General features: G+C 40.9%; 1 protein-coding gene across 5 annotated transcripts in view; it reads left to right on the top strand.

Moving 5' to 3' along the window:
- Kcnj16 (potassium inwardly rectifying channel subfamily J member 16) overlaps nucleotides 1-15563 on the top strand; it is a 50475-nt gene extending 34912 nt beyond the window's left edge. For 3 of the 5 annotated variants that reach the window (XM_076935531.1, XM_076935530.1, XM_034507389.2), the window contains one exon: nucleotides 12071-15563. In XM_076935531.1, coding sequence (XP_076791646.1) covers nucleotides 12170-13429 — 1260 coding nt within the window. In that variant the 5' untranslated portion in view covers nucleotides 12071-12169 and the 3' untranslated portion in view covers nucleotides 13430-15563. Of the gene's footprint in view, nucleotides 1-11336; nucleotides 11634-12070 lie in introns of those variants that run through there. The other 2 variants (XM_076935533.1, XM_076935532.1) reach the window with 2 other exon arrangements.
- Nucleotides 15564-22187: the final 6624 nt, after the last annotated feature.

Here is a 22187-nt window from a genome sequence, read left to right as displayed (position 1 = left end):
TTCCCAGTTGCTTTCTCAGTGGCCAGATCAGATCAACTCCCTCTTCCCCCAACCTCTGCGTTTCAAAGGAGATCTGGTTTTACTTAGAGGAATTAAATGCCACTATATTTGTTTCTGTGAATTGTTCCAGCAAAAATTACCGCATCAATGTCTGACTTTAGATGTCTGTAAGGCTGTCTGCTTCTCTGAGCTATTTATAGCTTCCTTTTTTAAAAGGGTCTAATAAATGCTTGTAGATTGCTATTGTTTTTTTTTTTTTTTTTTTTTCTTTACGGAGCCTCAGAATTGGAAGGTTTCAAATGTGCAAAGGATGTGTTTAGTGTAAAAATTTATTCATTCTCTCTCTCTCTCTCTCTCTCTCTCTCTCTCTCTCTCTCTCTCTGTGTGTGTGTGTGTGTATGTATGTGTGTGTGTGTGTGTGTGTGCGTGGTGCAGGTGTGTGGTATATGCACATGTGGGATAGAGCAGAGTGTTATTTGTCAAGATGAACCATTCTGCCTTATTCCATTGAGACAGGGACTCTCACTGAGTCTAAATCTGGGCTGGTGGCCAGCAAGTCCCAGAAATCCTCTAGTCTATGGTCCCCACCTCCCACTGTGCTGAGGTCAAAGGTGCACTGAGATGTTCCAGGCTGTTTTCGTGGGTTCTGGAAATCTGAACTTGGGTTCTAAGGCTTTCACAGAAGCAACCCACTCATTCAGGCATCTCTGTAGCCTCTATTGTAAAGTGCAAGATACATAAACATACAAATAATGAATATAAGTAAAAAAGAGAATAAACAAACCTGTTAAACCCATAGAGTAACAATTTATATTTTTCTGTGTATCACACCTGTCATATGTTTAAATACATTTAAACTTTAAATTTATATTGTTCAAACTGTTTCATAATCGTGTTTCTATTTGGGCCAGATCACATGTTCCGTGTTGTCCTGTATCACTTTTAATAAGTGATTTACAGAGTCAATGTGATTGTGCTAGTGACCCGTGCTTACCAGACGGTCTGGTAAAAACCAAAAGTCACCAAAAACAGCTTTTTGTTCTGGTGTGATTTTTGTCACATGATAAACTTTTAGAGTGAGGATTTTCAGTAGAATTGCTAGATTAGTCCACATTTCTGTAATTTAGATTTGTATATGTGTATGCATATATACACATATAGTTGGCTAAATATGTTCATACAATATGATGAACCCATTTGCTATCCTTTATGTGTATGTTTTCTGGTCGGAACTCTTGTTACTGGATATCAAGTAGGAGTCTCATCCCTGGAGATGATTTCTACCATTCCAGTTGTGTAGATTAGTCTCACAAATAGCTAGCTGTCTTTCAGAAATAATTCCAATAAATGTATATGTACACATATAAATGTGCACATTTTGATATATCTCTATAAAAATTTAATAATCTGTATTGGTACCAGGAGTATCTCATTTCTAAAAATTCAGTTATAGTCAAACATAAACACCTCTTTTTTCTAGTTTCATTTATTTGCTTATTTAGAGACATACTTGATAGAACATATGCTGTCTTCAAACTTCCTATGTAGCCATGAATGACCTTGAACTTCTAGTTTGTCTGCTGGCCCTGTTCCAGTGACAGAAAGATACCAAGAATATAGGTTTGTTCCACTATACCCGTTTTATGTGATGCTGAGTATTGAACCCAGGGCTTCTTGCATGTTGGACAAGAACTCTACCAAGTGATCTACACCCCTAATCCTAGGTAAACACTCCTTACTACCAAGAACATTTTTTAACTTCATATCTCTAGAGAATTCTGTAACACCATTGCACTTCACTATTACACTATGGCCTATAGTTGATGCAAGAAAATTTGTGAGCAGATTTATTTTTAAATTTATAGATAGAAAATTAAAGAGTGACAAACAAGGATCTTTGGGATTTGGAATTTGGAATTTGGAAAAGTATCAGTATTGATAGGGTGTTGATTATCTTCTTTGATAAGAAATAATGTCTTTCCAATGTTTGCTCACTCAATCCACCAAGCTACAGTTAGTGAGCACACACATGCCTGCCATATCTTGTATTAGCTATAAGGGACATAGGAATGAAAAGATGAATGAAGTTCTTTCCTCTGGTAGTTTACAGTCTTTTCCATGGCACATTCTGGTCAACAATTCAGTCATGTATTAGGTCAACAATTTAATCATGCTTTAGGATGGGTTTGGAGACACTTCTATGACAAGCAAAAGATTAAGACTGTAAACCTCACAGATTGAATGTCCTTTGTCACAACTGCCCTTCATTGCCTGGTGTAAGGCAGGGAGACTGTCTTTCTTGGAGAGGAAAAATGGAGTTGGTGAGATACAACAGGAAAAGTAACACTAGAAAAAGCAATGGGTGTACTGGTCAACTCAGGAAGGGTACATGCCTCCCTTCCACCACAAGATGGAATGGCTGAGACTGTCTCCTACGAAGGGGTAGCTACGCTCTTCTTGAACATTTCAGTGTGTGCTGCCTCACCACTGGCCTCCTGACCCCATGCATTGGCTTTAAATAATAGCCTCAAAAACTTTATTTAATTTCTTTAATTCAGTCTTGACTGTGAGATTCTGATTGGTCATCCTTATATCAGATGACTCTGCTCCAGAAACGTTATAGTAAGTAGAGACCTCTTCTACATTTCTTGATTCTTCTCTCTCCAATCACCCCAACTCCCATGGAGTTGTTTCTTACATCATTGGGTTGTAGACCTTTTGATGATGGGTTTTCCTTTGCCTGGGAAACAATCACTCTTTCTTACTTAGTTCACATCATCTTTCCCATCACAGCTTAATCACTCATCACTATAGACTAGGCGAGTACTCAGCAGGATGAGCCGATGGAGTAAGGATACTTGATTAGGTTAGGAAATTACAATAAAAACTAGAGAATACCCACGGTGTTGGTGAGCTTTCCATTTGCTATTCACAAAAACCTTTTGAGAAACATACAGTGCTACTCTCAAAATTCATATAAATTCAACAAGCTTAAAATATTTGTAACTCGATATTATTTTGCCAACGTGTGGTAAAAACAAAGATAGGTTCAAGTCTTTGATTTTTCATGTTCCTGTCCTTCACACACTGTTACATAGGCTCTCATTGCTGTTTTGGACAGTGCCCACAGCAGCAGGAGGTTTCATTTCAGGTTTAAAATGTTCCCCGGTTAAAAAAAAAAAAAAAAAAAAAAAAAAAAAAAAAAAAAAAAAAAGCCAGAGACGTGTTAGAGGGCAGGTGTTACAGAAGCCAGGTGAAACTAGGTGAAAGATAGCAAAAGACTGTGTTCAGTGGTGAAATGCAAATGAGTTCCTGTAATATTGGGTTCCTGTGAGAACCAGCCCTTCAGATTCACATAGAACAATCAGCTAAAACGCCCCTGTAAATAATGAGAGCCTTAACAACCAGATAGTGACTAGATCTTAGACAAACAAAATAATATGGAGAGCCAGGTCTGTTTGGAAGGATTTTACCTGGGGCAAAGAGTACAGAGCACAGAACCAGAATGACAGCTTCTGAGTCAGAGTCTTTCTGGTGGCCCATGTCACATAGTAACTTCCCTCTTTCTGTTCCTTCTGCACAGTGATATATTCTGTTTCTTTTCCCTAGAAGCTATCAGTAACATAAATGGTCCCCCGGATTACTTTCATAGATATTGTCTGTGAAACTCACAAATGTAAACTCCATAAAAATAGCGGGCTATCCTTTGATATTCATAAGTGATTGTACCTGGCGTATAGTAGAAGTCACTTGAGTAGATTCTCAATGGAACTTTAGAATTCATAGGAGAAATGTTTTCATTATGCAACAAAGATCGAAATGTGTCTTTTAAAGGGACATCTGATCTTATCACAACTGGCTTCTGCACCTACCTCAATCCAGATCAAACTGAGCTATGAGCAACCTAGGCTAGCATCCAACCAAGGCAGAGGTGGGCTAGCATCCAACCAAGGCAAGGATGGGCTACCATTCAACCAAGACAAAGATGGGATAGAATCCAACCAAGACAGGGATGCTAGCATCAATCCAAGACAGGGATGGGCAGACTGGTTATGAAGATAAGACCATAAAAAAAAAACCACAAAGATTTGTTTTACCCAAACATGTATTCTTAAAAAAATAAGGGCAGGATCACTTTGAGAATTCTTTTTTTAAATTGTTTTACTTATTTACATTCCAAATGTTACCACACTTCCTGGTCACCCCTCCAAGAGTTCTTCATCCTATCCCCTCCCCGCTTTGTCTCTGAGAGGGTGCTCCACCCACCCCTCACCCTCTACTTCCCTACCTTACCACCCACCCATCCATTGTGCATCAAGTCTCTACAGGATTAAGCACATCATCTCCCACTGAGGCCAGACAAGGCCTCTGCTACATATGTGCCAGGGGCTGTGTACCAGCCCATGTATGTTCTTTAGTTGGTGGCTTAGTCTCTGGAAGCTCCCAGGGATCCAGGTTAGTTGATACTGTTGTTCTTCCTATGGGGGTGTCATCTCTTTCACCTCCTTCAATCTTCATTCCTAACTCTTTCATAAGGGTCTGCGACTTCAGTCCAGTGGTTGGCTATAAGTATCTGCATCTGTCTCAGTCAGCTGCTGGTAGAGACTCTCAGAGGGCAGCCATGATAAGCTCCCATCTGCAAGCACAAAAGGGCATTCGTAATAGTGTCAGGGTTTGGTGCCTGCCCCTGGAATGCTCCACTTTTTGTCCTTGCATTTCTTTTAGACTGGAACAATTGTAGACCAAACATTTTAAGGTAGTTTGGTGACCCCATCTGTTGAGTTTTCCAACCTTGGGAGCTCTTGCTTCTTTTTGATTTTTTTCTCAGAAAAAGTAACAATACAATTCTCAAATTGAGTTGAATGGGCATATGTAGGTTCATGTGCCTATGTATGCATTCTTGTATGTTTACATGCATGCATATGCGTATATATGCATGTATAAAAGGAAAAGGACAATCTCCCATATGAGGTATTTGTTATGGATAAATTTCATCGGCTTTCTGGGCTTTGAGCATCTAGTAGAAGGACAGAGAAGCAGCTCTGTGGTGTAGTGGTAGGGACAGTGGTGCTACCTTTGTCATATAGGAACCAAATACAATTTGCTACTGACTTGCCAGGAAGATATTATTTTTCAAAAGAGTGAAAATAAATGTTCTGACACTTTACAGTAAGAAAACAACCCACCCATAATTCTGATTCAGTCACTGATGACTGAATAGTGACTCTGTACCTGTAACTATATATGTTGGCTCTACACCCATTATTTTATTCAAACCTCGCAGTAAGTAACCTAGTGACACAGGCCATATCCTGCAATATCATAAGTGACTATATTACATTTCAGAATAGTAGCTTATACAAGATGTTCTTGGAGTTGAGGATAAACCTTGAACTGAAGACTGCCGCAGAACTTAGGGTTTCCCCATGATAACCCTCTACTTCCCAATATACACTTAGGCTGTGCAGAAGCCATACATAGATATTGCAGATGTCATGTATCCTGCCCCATCATTCTCACTCTATCCTCTGCTGGAAACAGAATCTCTTGGACAACTTGTAGCTCCCATGATCCTTCTACCTCTGTCCCATACAGTGATACCGTTAATACACATGTATGCGGGCATGCTCAATGTGTTATGTGAGCTCTGGCTCCTGAGCCATCTTTTAAGCTTGCATATTCATTTCTCATACTCATACATACATCACTTCAGCTTCAGATACACCCATTAGACATTTCCTATTTCTGTAACATGATTTTTAAGTTAGATTATTTGTAATTATATACCATTTAATTTTAATTTTGATTTTAAAGATATGCTGTCAGTCTAGATGATAAACTGTGATTTTTCAGCATGTATATGGAATCTGTAAAAATCAAATTATCTTCGATGTAATATTGACATTAAGAAAACTAGAAAACATCTTCTAGTCTAAAACTTTGTACTTGTTTATAAAGCAAAAAGCAGATGGGCTGATAGGGCCGTTTAGTGTGTAAGCATACTCACTGTGCAAGCCTTGTGACCTGAGTTCCATCCCTGGGACCCCTGTAAAAAGCCAGGGGCGGAAGCAGCAACTGTAATTCCAGCTCATTGTTAACAAAACGAGAAGTGGAGACAAGAGAACCAGATGAAATTCTAGACAAGAGTCAGAAGCTAAAACCCAAGAAATACCTCAAAATAGGATGGGTGGAGAGAAGATCTCAGCACATTGTGGCATGTGTGTGCACTTACATTCACTACACATGTACACAGAACAAACAATGAAATATGCTTTAAAAAATGTATAAAACCTGCTGGGCAGTGGTGGCGCACGCCTTTAATCCCAGCACTTGGGGGGCAGAGGCAGAGGCAGGTGGATTTCTGAGTTCGAGGCCAGCCTGGTCTACAGAGTGAGTTCCAGGACAGCCAGAGATACACAGAGAAACCCTGTCTCCCCTGTCTCAAAAAACAAAAACAAACAAACAAACAAAAGAGAAACAAAACAAAATATCTAAAACCAGACAGTAGCATTTGGAGTAAGGACCTAAATTAGGTTGCCCATATCACAGAAGACAAACTGGTGTAGAAGCAGGACCTCAAGTGAATGTCTCCATAAGTTCTGTAATGTCACATTCTTCCCTGGTCCACATTCTGGGATGCTTGCTTGCTTTCTCTTGGCATATAACAGCCTCCTTTATTATTCATTATTATTATTTTTACTATGCACGGTAGTAGGTAGGATAAGGACATTTTCATGCAACAGAAAGGTGCAGACGTACTCCCCACAAACACCCAGCCTCCTAGCCTCCCATTCCCACTTGGAGTCCCCTGTGAGCCTTGTTGAGTCAAGGTGAAAGTCTTAGATGGAACTCTGCTGAGAAGGAAACAGGAGGATCAACCAAGTGCATCCTCAAAGAGAAACTGAGGTGGAAGCTGAGGGGATTTGGGGAAAGACAGATAGTACCTATTAGGTCCCGGATGAAGCACAAATTTTGTTGCTGAACGGGGAGGTCTGTCAGAGCGTGTTTGCATGCCATATTAAGAACTGCAGGGACAAAAATGGAGAAGAGACTGAAGGAAAGGAAATCATATGACCAGCCCCACTTGGGATCCATCTCACGGGGGTGGAGGGCTCCAAGGTCGGATACTACTAAGCTATGAGGTGCTTATAAATAGGAGCCTAACATGGCTGTCCTCAAAAAGGCCCTACCAGCGGCTGACTGAGACAGATGCAGATACTTACAGGCTGGACTGAAGTTGGGGACCCCTAAGGTTGAATTAGGGGAAGGATTGAAGAAGCTGAAAGGGAGAGTGACCCCTAGGAAGACCAGCAGTCTCAACTAACCCAGACCACAGGGAGCTCCCAGAGACTGAGCCACCAACAACTAGGAACATATACAGTTTAGTCAGAGGCCCCTGGCACATGTGTACCGGGAGTCTACCTGTTCTGGCCTCAGTGGGAGAAGATATGCCTAATCCTGTAGAGCCTTGAAGCCGGAGTGGGGTGGGGTGGGATGGGGCATGGGGTGGGGGATGTGGGTGTGGGTGGGTGGTGGTAGTGAAGGGGAAGCACCCTCTCAGAGACAAGAGGGAGGAGGAATGGGATGAGGAGCTGTGGGAGAGGGGATTGAGGAGGGAAATGACTGGAATGAAAATAAATACAATCATTTAAATTAAAATAAAAGAATTTCAGGAAAGATAAAAGTTTTGAATAAACTAGCAAAAGACCTTCTTTATTTTGAGGTCAAATTCAAGCTTCCTCTCTCTTCTTCCTTCAACCAGAGCCCACCCTATCCTCACTACAATCTCTCCCACTGAGTGTGTTATTCACAACCTTGCCTTCCCCACTTTGCTTCACAAAAGAGCTTATTTTCAACTAGATGAGTTTCCAGCAGGAATGAAGCCTTCCTTTCTCCTCTCTGCCCTACCAACTCTCACATTTCCATCAAAACTTATCTCCTTTAATGGTTGCCAGGAGAGTAATTTGATTACTGATGACTTTAAGTGTCAACTGCCTCAGATCCATTATGCAAGGGAAGAAAGGGTTTGTTAACCTCAGAAGCCACTGGCTTCAATAATTGGATCTCACCAAAATATTTTAGGACATTTTTGTGGTGCATGCTGAATTATGCAAGACAGATAATGAATGTGTTTATGCAAGGAGGGTGGTAGAGGCAAGATTGCATTTTAGCACTGATTGGTGCTGTACAGTCTACCTGCTGGGGAAAACTAATTTTTGAAGACCTAACTGTGAAAGGGGTTCACTTGGCAACAGTTAAATATGGGGGGATGTGGCTGAATAGAGGAGAAAATGTTTTAATTTTATGCGTGGGGAAACAAGAACAAATATGGGGATGTTCGTGTGGTTTTTTTTCTAAATGTCCCCTGCTCTATCTACTGCCCATTCAAAATTCACTGAACTAGTAAAAGTTGTCCCCCGACTTGAATCCATGAAAAACAGAAGTCTAAAAGCGGAGCCCAGTAGTCAAAGGTGTTAAAAATATTTTTTTCAGAGTCTACTAAAAATAATTAGGAAGATATTAGAAATGTGCCTATCTGGAGAAGGAATGCTATCTCCAGTTGTCTGTCTTCTCTCCATCTGCCCACCCTTAGCCCACAGAACAAAATAAGATGGAGTTCCTCTTAGTAGTTTTCTAAATACCTTTAAATGGATTTATTCTATTCCATGTGTAAGTATGTTTCCTGCATCTGTATCTGGGCACCATGTCCCTCTTTAGTGCTCATGCCCAGAAGCATACATAGAACTGGAGTTACAGAAGCTGAGAGTCATCATATGGTGCCGGGTATTAAAGCAGGGTTCCCTGGATGAGCAGCCAGTGCTTTTACCCTCTGATTTATCTCACCATCTACAACCTTTGGATGTTTTAATAAATGCTGATAATATTTTAAGGATCCATCATTCTGATTGTGAATAGACCCCCTTGATTTTTAATTCCAGCTATTGAGAGAGTCAGGATGCCTTTGCTGCCTCTGTTAATCACCACATGGGAAAACTGACTTCTCTCGCTTCAGCATCTGCCTTTGACCTTTATATTCCATCATTTTATGACTGTCTTAGATCTATAGCTTTCTTTCTAGAGGGTGACATGCAGGGCAGATGCTGAAGTTGGGAGATTGGAACTCCTTTCTCTGGATGGGCTTTGTGGTGGCAAGATGATTATAAGAACATGAAAGCAATTAAAATTATTGGTTGCATTTATTTGTGTGCCTATGCATGGTCTGTGCTGTGGGGAGGTTAAAAGGACAAGTTGCAGAAGTCAGTTTTTCCCTCTATTCTCTGTGTTAGCATTCTGTCTAAGCTCTACCCCACAGAATGCTAACACTGGCTAACACTGTGTATCCCGGAGATTCAGTTAAGTAGTCTAGTCTTGGTGGCAGGCACATTTTACTCTCTGAAGTATCCTCTCTTGTGAACATTATAGCAGTTTTAAAGTCTCCATCTTCATCATAAGAAACACATATCAAAGACAGAATCCCCATGAGCCCACAAGCACACTCTTCTCATGGTTATTGGCAAGCAGTTGAAAAAGTTCTCAAGTTAAGACAATACATTTACCAGGAGATGAATACATGTTTGCTTTGTCTAGCCATCTTGACAATGGACCCTCCATCAACCCCTTTATTTATTTTGTAGGTTGAGATGAGGGAGGCACAAGGTTGAATGAAGTTGGCCCGTCTTTGCTATATTTATCATTTTAGATTGCAGAGTTTTTTTTTTTTTTCTCAGAGCATGTCTCACTGACATGTTTAAAGAGTCAAGAATATGTACAGCAAGAATGGGGACATATGCAGAATCTGAATGCTTGTATCTCTGCCTAAGTTGAACTGTGTGGTTACAATGAGCAACCCTATCAAATGCCTGGAGAATTTGGGGCAGAATTCTCAGTCTTAATTTGAATCTCTGACATTCTTAACAGTAGTCAGCAACAAATTTTCCACATACTCAAATTTGCTCGCTTATAATTTGTTTTAATTTCAAATTAATCCACTGATTATCCCGTTTTGGAAGGTGTTTTAAAAGTGGCTTGTTTATAATAGTTTCTAGTACCACTGGAATCCAAATTGGATGCCAACTGAACACCATTTCAAGTAAAACTCTTTCCCTCCCTTTTGGCAGCTACACAGTAGCTCTTGATTTGTGATTTTTTTTTTTTTTTAAACTCTCAGACTCCCCTGGTGTTGGGCAGTTCTCCTTAAGAAACTTTTTGGGTTGAAAACATTTAACAAGAAAATAATTCTACCTCTGCATCTGTTCTTTAGTTTGAACCCCTCTAGGGTTTTTGTTTGTTTGTTTGTTTTTATAATTTATCCTAAACTCTCACCTTCTATAGTCAGTATAGAAGAAAGAATAGGCAACACAATAGGACTTCTACTTTGGGGTCTTTAAATATTTAATTAGGCAAATACCTCTGATGACCAATGAACTGATATTACAAAGAAAGTTTGGGGAAATATTTTATACTCGGCATTCTTATACTCATTTTGGGAGAGATAGGTCATATCTTGAAATTATTGAAACATCTTTCCTTAGCATAGGCAGAGAGACAGAGAGACAGAGAGACAGAGAGACAGAGAGACAGAGAGACAGAGAGACAGAAAGACAGAGAGGGAGAGGGAGAGGGAGAGGGGGAGAGAGACGGGGAGAGAGAGAGAGAGAGAGAGAGAGAGAGAGAGAGAGAGAGAGAGAGAGAGAGGATGCTTTACAGTTCTTTTGGCCTTAAGCACAGTCTATCCTTGTGAGTGGTCCCCTAGACAAAGAGTTCTTTGTAAAGTGGGTCTGATCCCTGGAGAGACACACACACAGAAAATGACTCTTTCTGCCTGAAAGATGTTAACACTTTCTCTTCTGCAGTAGGGAAGGCAGTTGATCCAAAGTGATCAATCTCCTAATGGGTTTTAGAAAGTAGTGTTTTATAATATTCGTTTCCATGTGACTGAGTTTGGAATGGTAAGATCCCACGGCCTGTTTCTGCCTATACCCCCTTGTGTCAGGCTGGCACAGGTGCATCACGTCAAAGACATACTCCAATAACTACCGAACCATTCAGTGCGCCGATTTTATTACTAAGAGAAACCTGAGGACTATTTATTTAACAGTCACATTTAGTATCCTTAGACACGGATGCCCTGAGATGATAAGTGTATGCTCTACTTATCAACTGGTTTTGTCTAGGGAAGGTTGCACATGCATCAGAGAAAATATGCAGAACTAAGGGGGCGGGGGTCTATTGACCAGCAGTACGCTCCCTTTAAGGGTGAAACAAGCTTAACAACTTTGGCAACATTTCTGTTTCTATTCAGGGGAAAGAGAAGAGAGGTTAGTGTCAAAACCCAAAAAGCTGGTAGGGTGGACAGAGGCTGAGAGACAAAATCAGAGGCAACTTTACACCTACCCCAGAGCCTACCTGGGAGTGGTTTGAACTCCTCTGGGGTTAAGAAAGCTTTCTTTTCCAATCAAGGTTAAGGGTGGAGCTAGGAGAAAAGGAATTTAATCTGAAGTAGATGTCAGTATTAGTTCTGCTCGGTTTTGGGAAGTACACGAGAAGAAAAACCCAAGTGGGACAGAGAAGAAGCCACAGTGAGGGGCTGCCTACTCCAGGAATCAGGGTAACCGTCTCATTATATGCCAAAGGTAGAAACTATTTATTGTTCTGGATTTAGTAATTGGAAATCTAGTAACTAAATCCCACTTCATCCCTGTATATTATAGATTGCTTTGTTTTCTCATGAAAGAAAATGTGTCAATATAAACCTACTATTCTCTCCATCAGGTGAGACAGGGACATGAGGTACCATTTGGAATAATCATAGTGTTTACTCGAACACTATGCAAACATAAAAAAAAAAAACTTATTTTCTCTAATTGGATATTTTCATTTCTTTAATAACTGAGTTGCTTTCTCTACCGAAACGTTGAATCAATACTGAATATCTCCATGGTTCAAATGAAGTCTTCGCTACTTTAGATAGCAGAAAATTGCTCCCAATTTGTCAAAGGGCTAAAATGGAATTTGGAATCTAAAGCTAAAATGGTGTTTAATTTTTTTTTCTTTTGCTCTGTACTTTCAGGCTTTAACAGAAAATCTTTAAAAAAGTAAAAGTTAGAATACACCTGAAACTTTTAACTGACATCAAACTCCTCTGGATGCCCTAAAGGACCAAGAAAGAATGAGCTATTACGGAAGTAGCTACCGGATTGTCAATGTGGACTCCAAATATCCAGTCTATCCTCCAGAGCATGCCATAGCTGAGAAGAGAAGAGCAAGGAGACGCCTGCTCCACAAAGATGGCAGCTGTAATGTATACTTTAAACACATTTTTGGAGAATGGGGGAGCTACATGGTTGATATTTTCACCACTCTTGTGGATACCAAATGGCGCCATATGTTTGTCATATTTTCTTTGTCTTACATCCTTTCCTGGTTGATATTTGGCTCCATATTTTGGCTCATAGCCTTTCATCACGGAGACCTATTAAGTGATCCAGATATCACCCCTTGTGTTGACAACGTGCATTCATTTACGGCAGCATTTTTATTCTCCCTTGAGACCCAAACCACCATAGGGTACGGTTACCGTTGTGTCACGGAAGAATGCTCTATGGCCGTGCTGACCGTGATCCTTCAGTCCATCCTAAGCTGCATCATAAACACCTTCATCATTGGAGCAGCCTTGGCAAAGATGGCAACTGCCCGGAAGAGAGCCCAGACCATCCGCTTCAGTTATTTCGCGCTCATTGGTATGAGAGATGGGAAGCTTTGCCTCATGTGGCGCATAGGTGACTTCCGACCAAACCATGTGGTGGAGGGCACGGTGAGAGCCCAACTTCTGCGCTATTCAGAAGACAGTGAAGGGCGGATGACAATGGCGTTTAAAGACCTTAAACTCGTCAATGACCAGATAATCCTGGTAACTCCAGTGACTATTGTCCATGAAATTGATCATGAGAGTCCTCTGTATGCCCTTGACCGCAAGGCAGTGGCCAAAGATAATTTCGAGATCCTGGTGACATTTATTTATACAGGTGATTCTACTGGGACATCCCACCAGTCCAGAAGTTCCTATGTCCCCAGAGAAATTCTCTGGGGCCATCGGTTTCATGATGTATTGGAAGTGAAGAGAAAATACTACAAGGTGAACTGCTTGCAGTTTGAAGGAAGTGTGGAAGTCTACGCACCCTTTTGCAGTGCCAAACAACTGGACTGGAAGGACCAACAACTCAACAACTTGGAGAAAACATCCCCTGCCCGAGGATCCTGCACGTCTGACACCAACACCAGGAGAAGGTCTTTCAGCGCAGTTGCCATGGTGAGCAGTTGTGAGAACCCAGAGGAGACCATCCTGTCCACACAAGAAGAGTGTAAGGAAGTCCCCTACCAGAAAGCCCTCCTGACTTTAAACAGGATCTCCATGGAATCCCAGATGTAGCCCTCCTCTCTGACCCTTACCTAAAGGCCCGGAGCTGTAAGCACGATTTTTAACAAACTTACTTCTGTGATTTGTGGCAGGAATAGAAAGCAGAGCAGGTTAAACTTGGTGAATAATCATCTAAAAATTCCACAGTTTTCTAATATTAAAATTTGTCTTCGGTAGCAGAGTTTGCATTAGGAACGTGATTAAGAAGCTTAATTGATTACAATTAATCTCATTATTGCATATATTTGTGTCTCTTGAAGGTGAAGTATTTAGGAGTGGGGGGAAGAGTCTGGTGGACTAGATAAAAATAGGGAAGCAGGTAAGCTAAATATTTGCATATAAATAAAAAATTAACGATGGAATGAGAACTTATAACAATATCTTATCATCTAAGCACAACATATGAGATTTGCCTCAGCCCAGAAACATTGAGATAAAAAAGTAAAACTCAGTGTGGTTTGAATTACAGGATTTGCCTCTCATAGTATCTTGGCATCTGTACACACACAGAGACGTGGCTTTAAGAAATTGAAAATGCCATCAAGTCACAAATTTCTTTCAGCGGAACTTGCCTAAAGTGTTATTAGCGAGTGCTGGAAGCCAGAGCCTTGTGACAGAAGAAAGAGGAACATCACTATGTAAAGAAGCATTTTTCTCTTAAATACCTTGGTTCAATGGGGGATCAGAAGTGAGTCAGGGCCTTTCTGTGTGCTCCCTGGAGAAGTCTCCTGTGCTCATACTCCCACTGTGCTTAAACATCTGTGAAGAAGCGACATTGCAGCAGTGGGATACAGGAGTGGGCAGTAGCTGTATGTATCCTCAGACCTTTGGAGAATAGAGGCTAGATGCTATCGGTTCCTGGTCCTGAGAGGCTACAGTGTGGGTTGAGGAGAATTCAAAGAGATAGAGCCTCTCCTGAAGGCAGAGGAGCGGTGTCTATGGTGACTGGAGTCTCAGGTCTTAGTACTTTTGTCAACAATGCAATGATATTGATTTGATTATATACTAGAGGAATAAATTGACTATTACAGAGCTGCTTAAATTTTAGGACAAGAGATAAATGTGTATTTTCTGCCTTAATCTTGTTAAAGGATTAACAAGATTCCTTTTAACAGGAACCCAGTCTAAGACACTGTAAACTTTATAAACTAAAGAATTATTATCAATGGCTTGGCATCATTTGTGTGATTATTTCCATTGTTGCTGAGCTGGGAATGAGTATATTATATAGCTCTCACTTAATTTAAGCACACAGATATTTTTGCTTCTTTTGGTGACTTCTTTCTCGCTTGTCCTCTTACCCCCCCCCCCCACACACACACACTTAGTTACATAAGCACACTGAACTGAATCACACAATTCATGATTACCAAGCTAAGTCAAATAAATAGATATTTGAAGGGGTCACTTTTTCTTCTTTTTCTGTCATTTTTTTCTCCCTCTCCCTTTCTATCTTTGCCTTTTCCTGTTAACCAGGCTCAATACAGAATACAGTGTAACTTCTCTAATGCACTTGTGTAAATAAATCTTTCATTCCTGCTGTCTTATAAATAAGAGATCTGTTCAAGGGGCATGTTACAAACTGTCCTGAAACTTAATATCTGAAACCTAAATCATGTTTAATCTGCACTGCTCAGGGAATGGAGAATCCATTAGTTAAACCATAGAGCCATGTATTTATCTACCTACACATCTGGCATGCACAAACACACAGACACACATACACAGAGAGAGAGGGGGGGAGGGGCGGGGCACAGGAGATAGAGACGCATGGAGCAAATTCAGATTTTGTAGAAGGAATTACTTGTCCAAATTAGAATATTACTCTTTCCAAGCCCGAAAAAGCATCATTCTAACAATGCTTTCTCCACCAATTTGAATTTGTTTTCCTAGAAGGCAGGTGCATTTCTGTACATTGTTTTTCCTTTGCTCTGTCCTCCCATGACAAGATTAGTATAAGAGTTGGAGGGGCAGGAATTATTGACTTCTGATTAAAGAGATTCTGGTATACTGTGGGTTCACACACAAAGTGGACTGTATGGTTAGCATTCACGTGTCCCGTGCATCTCTCACCTTATGTGCAGATTTATAACATGCTTTGACACGCCTGATGACTTACTTAATAAAGATTTTAGACTGGTGCAAACACCGTGTGCATCCCTTTGTTGCCTATAATGTCGACTCTGCTTCCCCAAGATGAAAATGGTGCCTCCTATAACTCATGAAACACTATTATGGGGCTTTTACCAGCACATGGAACAGCTACATCTGAAGCAACAGTCACTTCTATGCACAGCACAGACTGGCTTTTTGCAAAATGTATTTCCCATTCTGAGTGCACTGTTGTCGATGTTAAATGAGTCAAGTTGAATATGCCATCTAAATATGAAACATTCTCCCTAAACATGAAATTATCCATCAGCATAATAGAAAACAAATTGTGGCATCAAGTCTCTGTTCCATCGGGTACTATGGTCTGTGTTCAGGAAGAACAATGGAAGAGAGAGAGAGAGAAAGGGAGAGGAAAAGGAAGAGAGAAAGAGAGAGAGAAGGGGAAGGGATGGAGGCAGAGGGAGAGGAATCAGGAGAGGGACTGTGAGAGAGAGGAGAGACAGCCCCCACTTTACCACTTCCCTAAGCTCTGTCAAGAGTGGTCAGTCCATGGATGTACTTAGTAGTCTCCATGATGAAATGGTAAGGTGGGTATTTAACAAATGTCCTGTTCCTCCCTGCCCCTCCACACACACAAACAAATTCCTAATTGGGACAGCAGTGTGCTCAGGTGAGTATATGAAACAGTCCTTTTCAGTTTCTCTTTCCTCTTGCAGGGGTAGAGTGTAGGGTGTGGATGATATTAAATAACTCCATTCTGGGCCATGTGCTATTAGTGCAGGTCTCTTGGTGTTACTTTTACAAACGTGCTATTATAGAGGCAGATTTAGCAGGCATGTATCTCCTCACTCTTCTTTGTTGACCTCCTTTCCCCAGTGAACTTCAGACTTGACAGCTGTTGGCTCTGCAGCCATGCTTTATGAAGGCAAATGAAATACATCCTCTGGAGACAGAATAGAGGGACAGAGGCACCATGACCTCCAAGTGCAAATGTCTATATACTCTTAAAGAAATTCATACATGCATATGATATACATGTGCTTTGGTCATATGCACTCACCAAATTTCCCTCTCTTTCCAGATCCCTCCAACATACCCCCTGCACACTTCATTCCCCCTTGTGTTTTTTAAACACACTAAGCCTAGTTACCACTGCCTATATATGGTGTGTGTGTGTGAGGCCACCCACTGGAACAGAGACTACCTACCAGAGGCATGAAAATAAGTGGACTGACTCTCCCTACTTCAGTAGCTCTCAGCTCTCAGTAGTAGCTACTCAGCTGGATCTAGCTTTCTTTATGCAAGAGTAAAAATAAACGCTGTCTAACTATCACAGGGAGAACCAGGTCTCAAGGGAATGACTTTGAAAACAGGCTAGAAGGGAAAAGAAAACGATGTTCAGCTAAAGTCCAGTTTGTACTTCTACATGACATTTGTTGGATCTGGTCGCCGGGGAAATTACATATTTTCTCGGGAGCTGAGGAAATGCCATCATCATTGTAAAACAAACACAAAGGAATTGTCTTTGACCTGGAAATCCCTTTGAGACACCGGTGGCTGGGTGATCTTGCTAGCAGGATTCACCAGACCTCCTACAGTGGGGGAGGGGGGAGGCTGTCTTCATGTTCTGTCTTTCCCACAACACAGTCACATAAGTTCTGTGTCATTGTGGAACTTTTGATGGGGCTAATTACCTGAAATAAATACAGGCTTGGCAAGCCCTATAGTGATAACAATAAAAGAAAATAAAAGTTCCCCTCAACCCTAGTTAAATTCTCAGCAGACCTCAGCAAGACCAAATGTCTTAACTTTAGGACATTCCAAGAAACCTTAAAGATATTCTAAGGAACCTAAATTCTGAACATTTCTACTTTGGGGGCTGGGCACTGAGTATGTAGGTCAGTTGATGGAATACTTGCTTACATGGCATGCATTAAAACATCTTTACTATCTCCAACAAAGAAACAAAACAGGGCACGCTGGTGCATACCTGTAACCCCAGCATTTGGGAGGAAGGTAGTGTCATGAAGATCAGAAATCAAGACCATACTCTGCTGTATTTAGCCTGTTCTATGCCAGTTGGAGCTACACAAAAACCTTTTGTAAAGAAGAAAAAAAATAGGGGCAGGAGCGATGGCTCAGTGATTAAGCGCAATGGTTGCTCTACCAGAGGACCTAGGTTTAATTCTATTCACCAACATAACAGTTCAAAACTGTCTGCCGTTCAGTTCTAGGGATTCAATGCCCTCTTCTGACATCCACAGATATCAGGTAAGCATATGGCACACAAACAAAACTTGCAAGCAAAATATATTTAATATACTATGCAATACACATCAACTATGTTTGATACTACAAAATTAATTTCTTATAGCAAAGTTGGCCACAGGATACAAATACAACAGGTTTTAATGTCTACCTGTACTTAAATCATGGGGCAGCAAATTCTCCTCCTCTGGAGATGTTCTCTGGCCTCTCTCTAACAGGCCTTCTGAAACTGCTCCAAAGACCTTGTTCTGTGATCTGAAGACTTCTAGAAGACATGTCTACACCCCCAGAACACCCGTCACCCCTCAGCCCTATTTCCACTCTAAAGCTAGTGCAACTTCCTTTCTCTCACTCCCGCTTCTCAGTGAGCTACATAACTCACATCCAGAGGAAAAGCATTCAGCCACATGCACAAAGTACAAGTGGGGTTCACATAGAGCACTCAGATGGAGCAAGCAGCAGGAAGTACTTCAGCCCGTCCCCTGCCAAGAGTCTCCTGGATACCGAGAAATGGAAACTAATGCTTGGACTTGGTTTGGATAGCTGGGTGGGCAGAGAGCAAGCAAGGTCCCCAGCAGGGCATTTTCCTGAAAAGACACAGTCCTGAGGGTTGAATGCCCATCTGCACTGCCATGGCAACTTTCTTTCCCAGTGTTTCTTCTACTGTTTTTGCATCACTGAAATGCTTTAATATGATTCTGTTTTCAGGACTCCATGCTTGAGTTTTGAGGTTTTATTGCGGCTGAGTTGCTTCTTCTTTTGTCATGGCATCCTGTACATCATTTCTTGGGAAGGTTCAGGACTGTGGTTTAAGGTCCTTCATGCATTGTCCAGAGATTGAGTACCAAACCTCTATGATAATTATCAGTGAATTTGAAAGTAGAGTGGGGGCCAGGATCAGTTATGGGAAAAGACAAGAAAGAAGCACAGAGGGTCAGAAAAATGAATAAAAATATGTAGCAATGAGGTACAGGGAACTATGTATAGCCACTAGAATATCTCAGACACCAGGGAAGTGAGAGGTTCCCAGGATCCAGCAGGGATGACATTAGCTGAAATAGCCAACAAAGGAGAGATAGAACCTGTAAAGACCATCTTCAGTAGATAGGCACAGTCTCCAGATAAGGGATGGAGCCACCCACCCATCTCAAAATTTTTAAGCCAGAATTGTTCCTGTCTAAAAGAAACACAGGGACAAAAAATGGAGCAGAGACTGAAGGAAAGGCCATCTAGAAACTGCCCCACCTAGGGATTTATCTCATGTGCAGACACCAAGCCCTGACACTATTGCTGATGCCAGAAAGTGTTTGCTGACAGGAACCTGGTATAGCTATTCCCTGAGAGGCTCTGCCAGAGCCTGACCAATAAAGATGTAGATACTCACAGCCCACCATCAGACTGAGCACAAGGACCCCAATGGAAGAGTTAGGGAAAGGAATGAAAAAGCTGAAGGATTTCAACCTCATAGAAAGAACAATGATATCAACTAATGGGACAACCACCAGAACCTTCAGAGCTTCCAGGGACTAAACCATCAACCAAAGAGTATACATGGAAGTATCCATGGCTCCAGCTACACATGTAGCAAAGGATTGTCTTATCTGGCATCAATGGGAGGGGAGGCCCTTGGTTCTGTGGAGGTTTGATACCCCAGAGTAGGGGGATGCTAGAGTGGTGAGTGGGGAGTGGGTGGAGCACCCTCATAGAGGCAAAGGAGACAGGAGATGGAATGGGGGTTTTGCAGAGGGGAGACTGGGAAGGGGTCTTTATTTATTTATTTTATTTATTTGAAATGTAAATAAATAAAATAACCAAGTTAAATAAAAACAGAAAGAAAGTGCCCTTTACGTTCCACAGGTATTCTGGCAGAGGAACACGTAACATGGAAAACAGAGAAGATAAAAACGAATAAAAATAAAATACTTCTGGCTTTTTAATTTTTCAGTGTTACTCAAACATTTTGTTTAAATACAGTAAAGTTGGGGCTGGCAATGTGGTTCAGCATTTTAAGGGCAGTTAGCTCCTCTTGCAGAGGACCTGAGTTCAATTTTCATCATCCACATGGTGATATATAATAACAGTCTGTGACTGTAGTTCCATGGGTATCAAACACTCTCTTCTGCCATGTACATGGATTCTAAGCATGTACTATGTGCACATACATACACACAGACAAAATATATACATAGAATAAAAACAAATAAGTCTTTAAAACAATACTTTAAAGAAGTGTCATACCTGGAGAATGCCTGTTGTCTCAAGAAAAGGTATGTGGCTGTGGGGAGATGACACAGGGATGAAATGCTAACTTTGTCTCTTAGTTAAGGTTTTCCTGCTGTGAACAGACACCGTTACCAAGGCAACTCTTATAAGGACACCATTTAATTGAGGCTGGTTTACAGGTTCAGAGTTCAGTCCATTATCATCAAGGTGGGAACATGGCAGCATTCAGGCAGGCATGGTGCAGGAGAAGCTAAGAGTTTTACATCTTCATCTGAAGGCAGCTAGCAGAATACTGGCTTCTAGACAGCTAGGATGAGAGTCTTAAAACCCATACCTACAGTGACACACTTACTCCAATAAGGCTACACCTTCTAATAGTTCTATTCCCTGGCCAAGCATATACAAACCATAACACCTTGCAAGTAGAAGAACACAAATTACACTCTCAGAACCCAATTAAAAAATTGTGGGCACTATATGAGACATCTGTAATTCTAGTGCTCAGTGGGCTGAGAAAGGCTGGTCTCTGGGACTTGTTGGAGACAAGCCACAAGAAAATGAAAGATCCTGTCTCCAGAAACAATGCCACCAATACCCTTTGAACATTTTAAACTAAAATAGTCCTCTGGCCTCCGTGTGCACCAACACACATATGCATACACAACTATAGGAATTTGCCTACATGCTCACACACACACACACACACACACACACACACACACACACACACACACACACACACCAAAAACAACAACAACAAAAATGAAGACAAGTTTAGGTAAAACAGACAAACAGAAGTTCCCAAATTTTTTTTAAGTCTATAAGGTTGATCATTCTGAAAACTTGTCAGGCTGCAGAGAAAATGGTTACTTCAAGCTTTTCTATAATCCCAATGGGTGAAAACCCAAGTAGATTCTCTTGCTAAATTAGATAATTATAGAATGATATTGTCTCTACTGCTATGTTGACCCCAGGGGCCTATGAAATATCTTTAATCACTATCTAAGAAACCTGAATTTTATACAGAAAGAGCCCCAACTCAGGAAGGATTCACTGTGAAGTTTTCTTTAGTAGAAAGTAATATCAGAAGTCTTCACATTTCCACATAAAAGACCTCATCACACATAAACCTCATGGTAACTGAATGTGCTTCATGTTAATTAGAAGCACATGTTGGAGGTCAGTTATTCGCTATACTTCTGGTTGATTTTTTTTTTCTGACATTAATTTGCCTGGAGAAGAGAAGGCTGCCTTCAGGCTGAGTTTATGGAATAGCTCAATTCTTCCAGCTGCTAATTTACACCTAAAGGTGGTTATGCTATCAACAGTCTATTAGATGCCTCTTGTATTACAGATAAGGAACTCTTCTTTGCAGAGACAAAGACGAGAAAAAGAGGAGAGATATTCAATGATCGATGACCTGAGATGAATCACACCTATTGACAAATGGTTTTGACCTGGCCTAAGCCTGATAATTATTAAATAAAAGACATGGCTGTACAAACATTCTCTTGAATCTGAGGGCATAATTTTCTTTATTCTATTTTACATTTATTTCATGTTATTGGTAATTTTCTACAAGAGTACTATATTTAAATCATTTATAAAAGGTTGCAGGGACATTTTTAGGGTCATATTTTGTTTGGCTTTGTTACTAATGTCTGAACACAGAGCTTACTCAAGTAAGAGAGGAGAAATGATTGAATGGTTGGCTGAAGCTTTGTCAAAAGATAGCCTACTGAAAAGGAGTTGGAGTTGCTTAATATCCCTTGGCTTAGAGTTGCTGAAGGGATTTTAAGAGTCAGGAATATTGCAATGTTCGAGTGGCTATGCTGTATAAAACCTAATCCTCGACAACGGGAAATCACAGAAGACATGCCCTACACTAATCCTCGAAGATGCAAGATGCTGAGGGGCACCAATACATTTGAAGAGCTTTGTTGTTGCAAGTGACCTTGTGCCAGACCTTAGGGTTGAAGATTCTGCTCCTCAGTTAGATGAATTAAAATTGGGCCTAAAGTAGCAGGGACCAGGTGGCAACACTGAATCAACAGAGGCAAGGACATAGAAATTATCATAATGGGCAGCACAGACAAATATATATATATATATAGTGTAATATAATATATAATGCTATATATTTATATATACACTATATTATTTATTA

This window comes from Arvicanthis niloticus, chromosome 6 (genome assembly GCF_011762505.2).
Source record: "Arvicanthis niloticus isolate mArvNil1 chromosome 6, mArvNil1.pat.X, whole genome shotgun sequence".
Taxonomy (NCBI): Eukaryota; Metazoa; Chordata; class Mammalia; order Rodentia; family Muridae; genus Arvicanthis; species Arvicanthis niloticus.
Note: the sequence above shows the minus strand (reverse complement) of the source record. Positions and strands in the feature narration are given on the sequence as shown.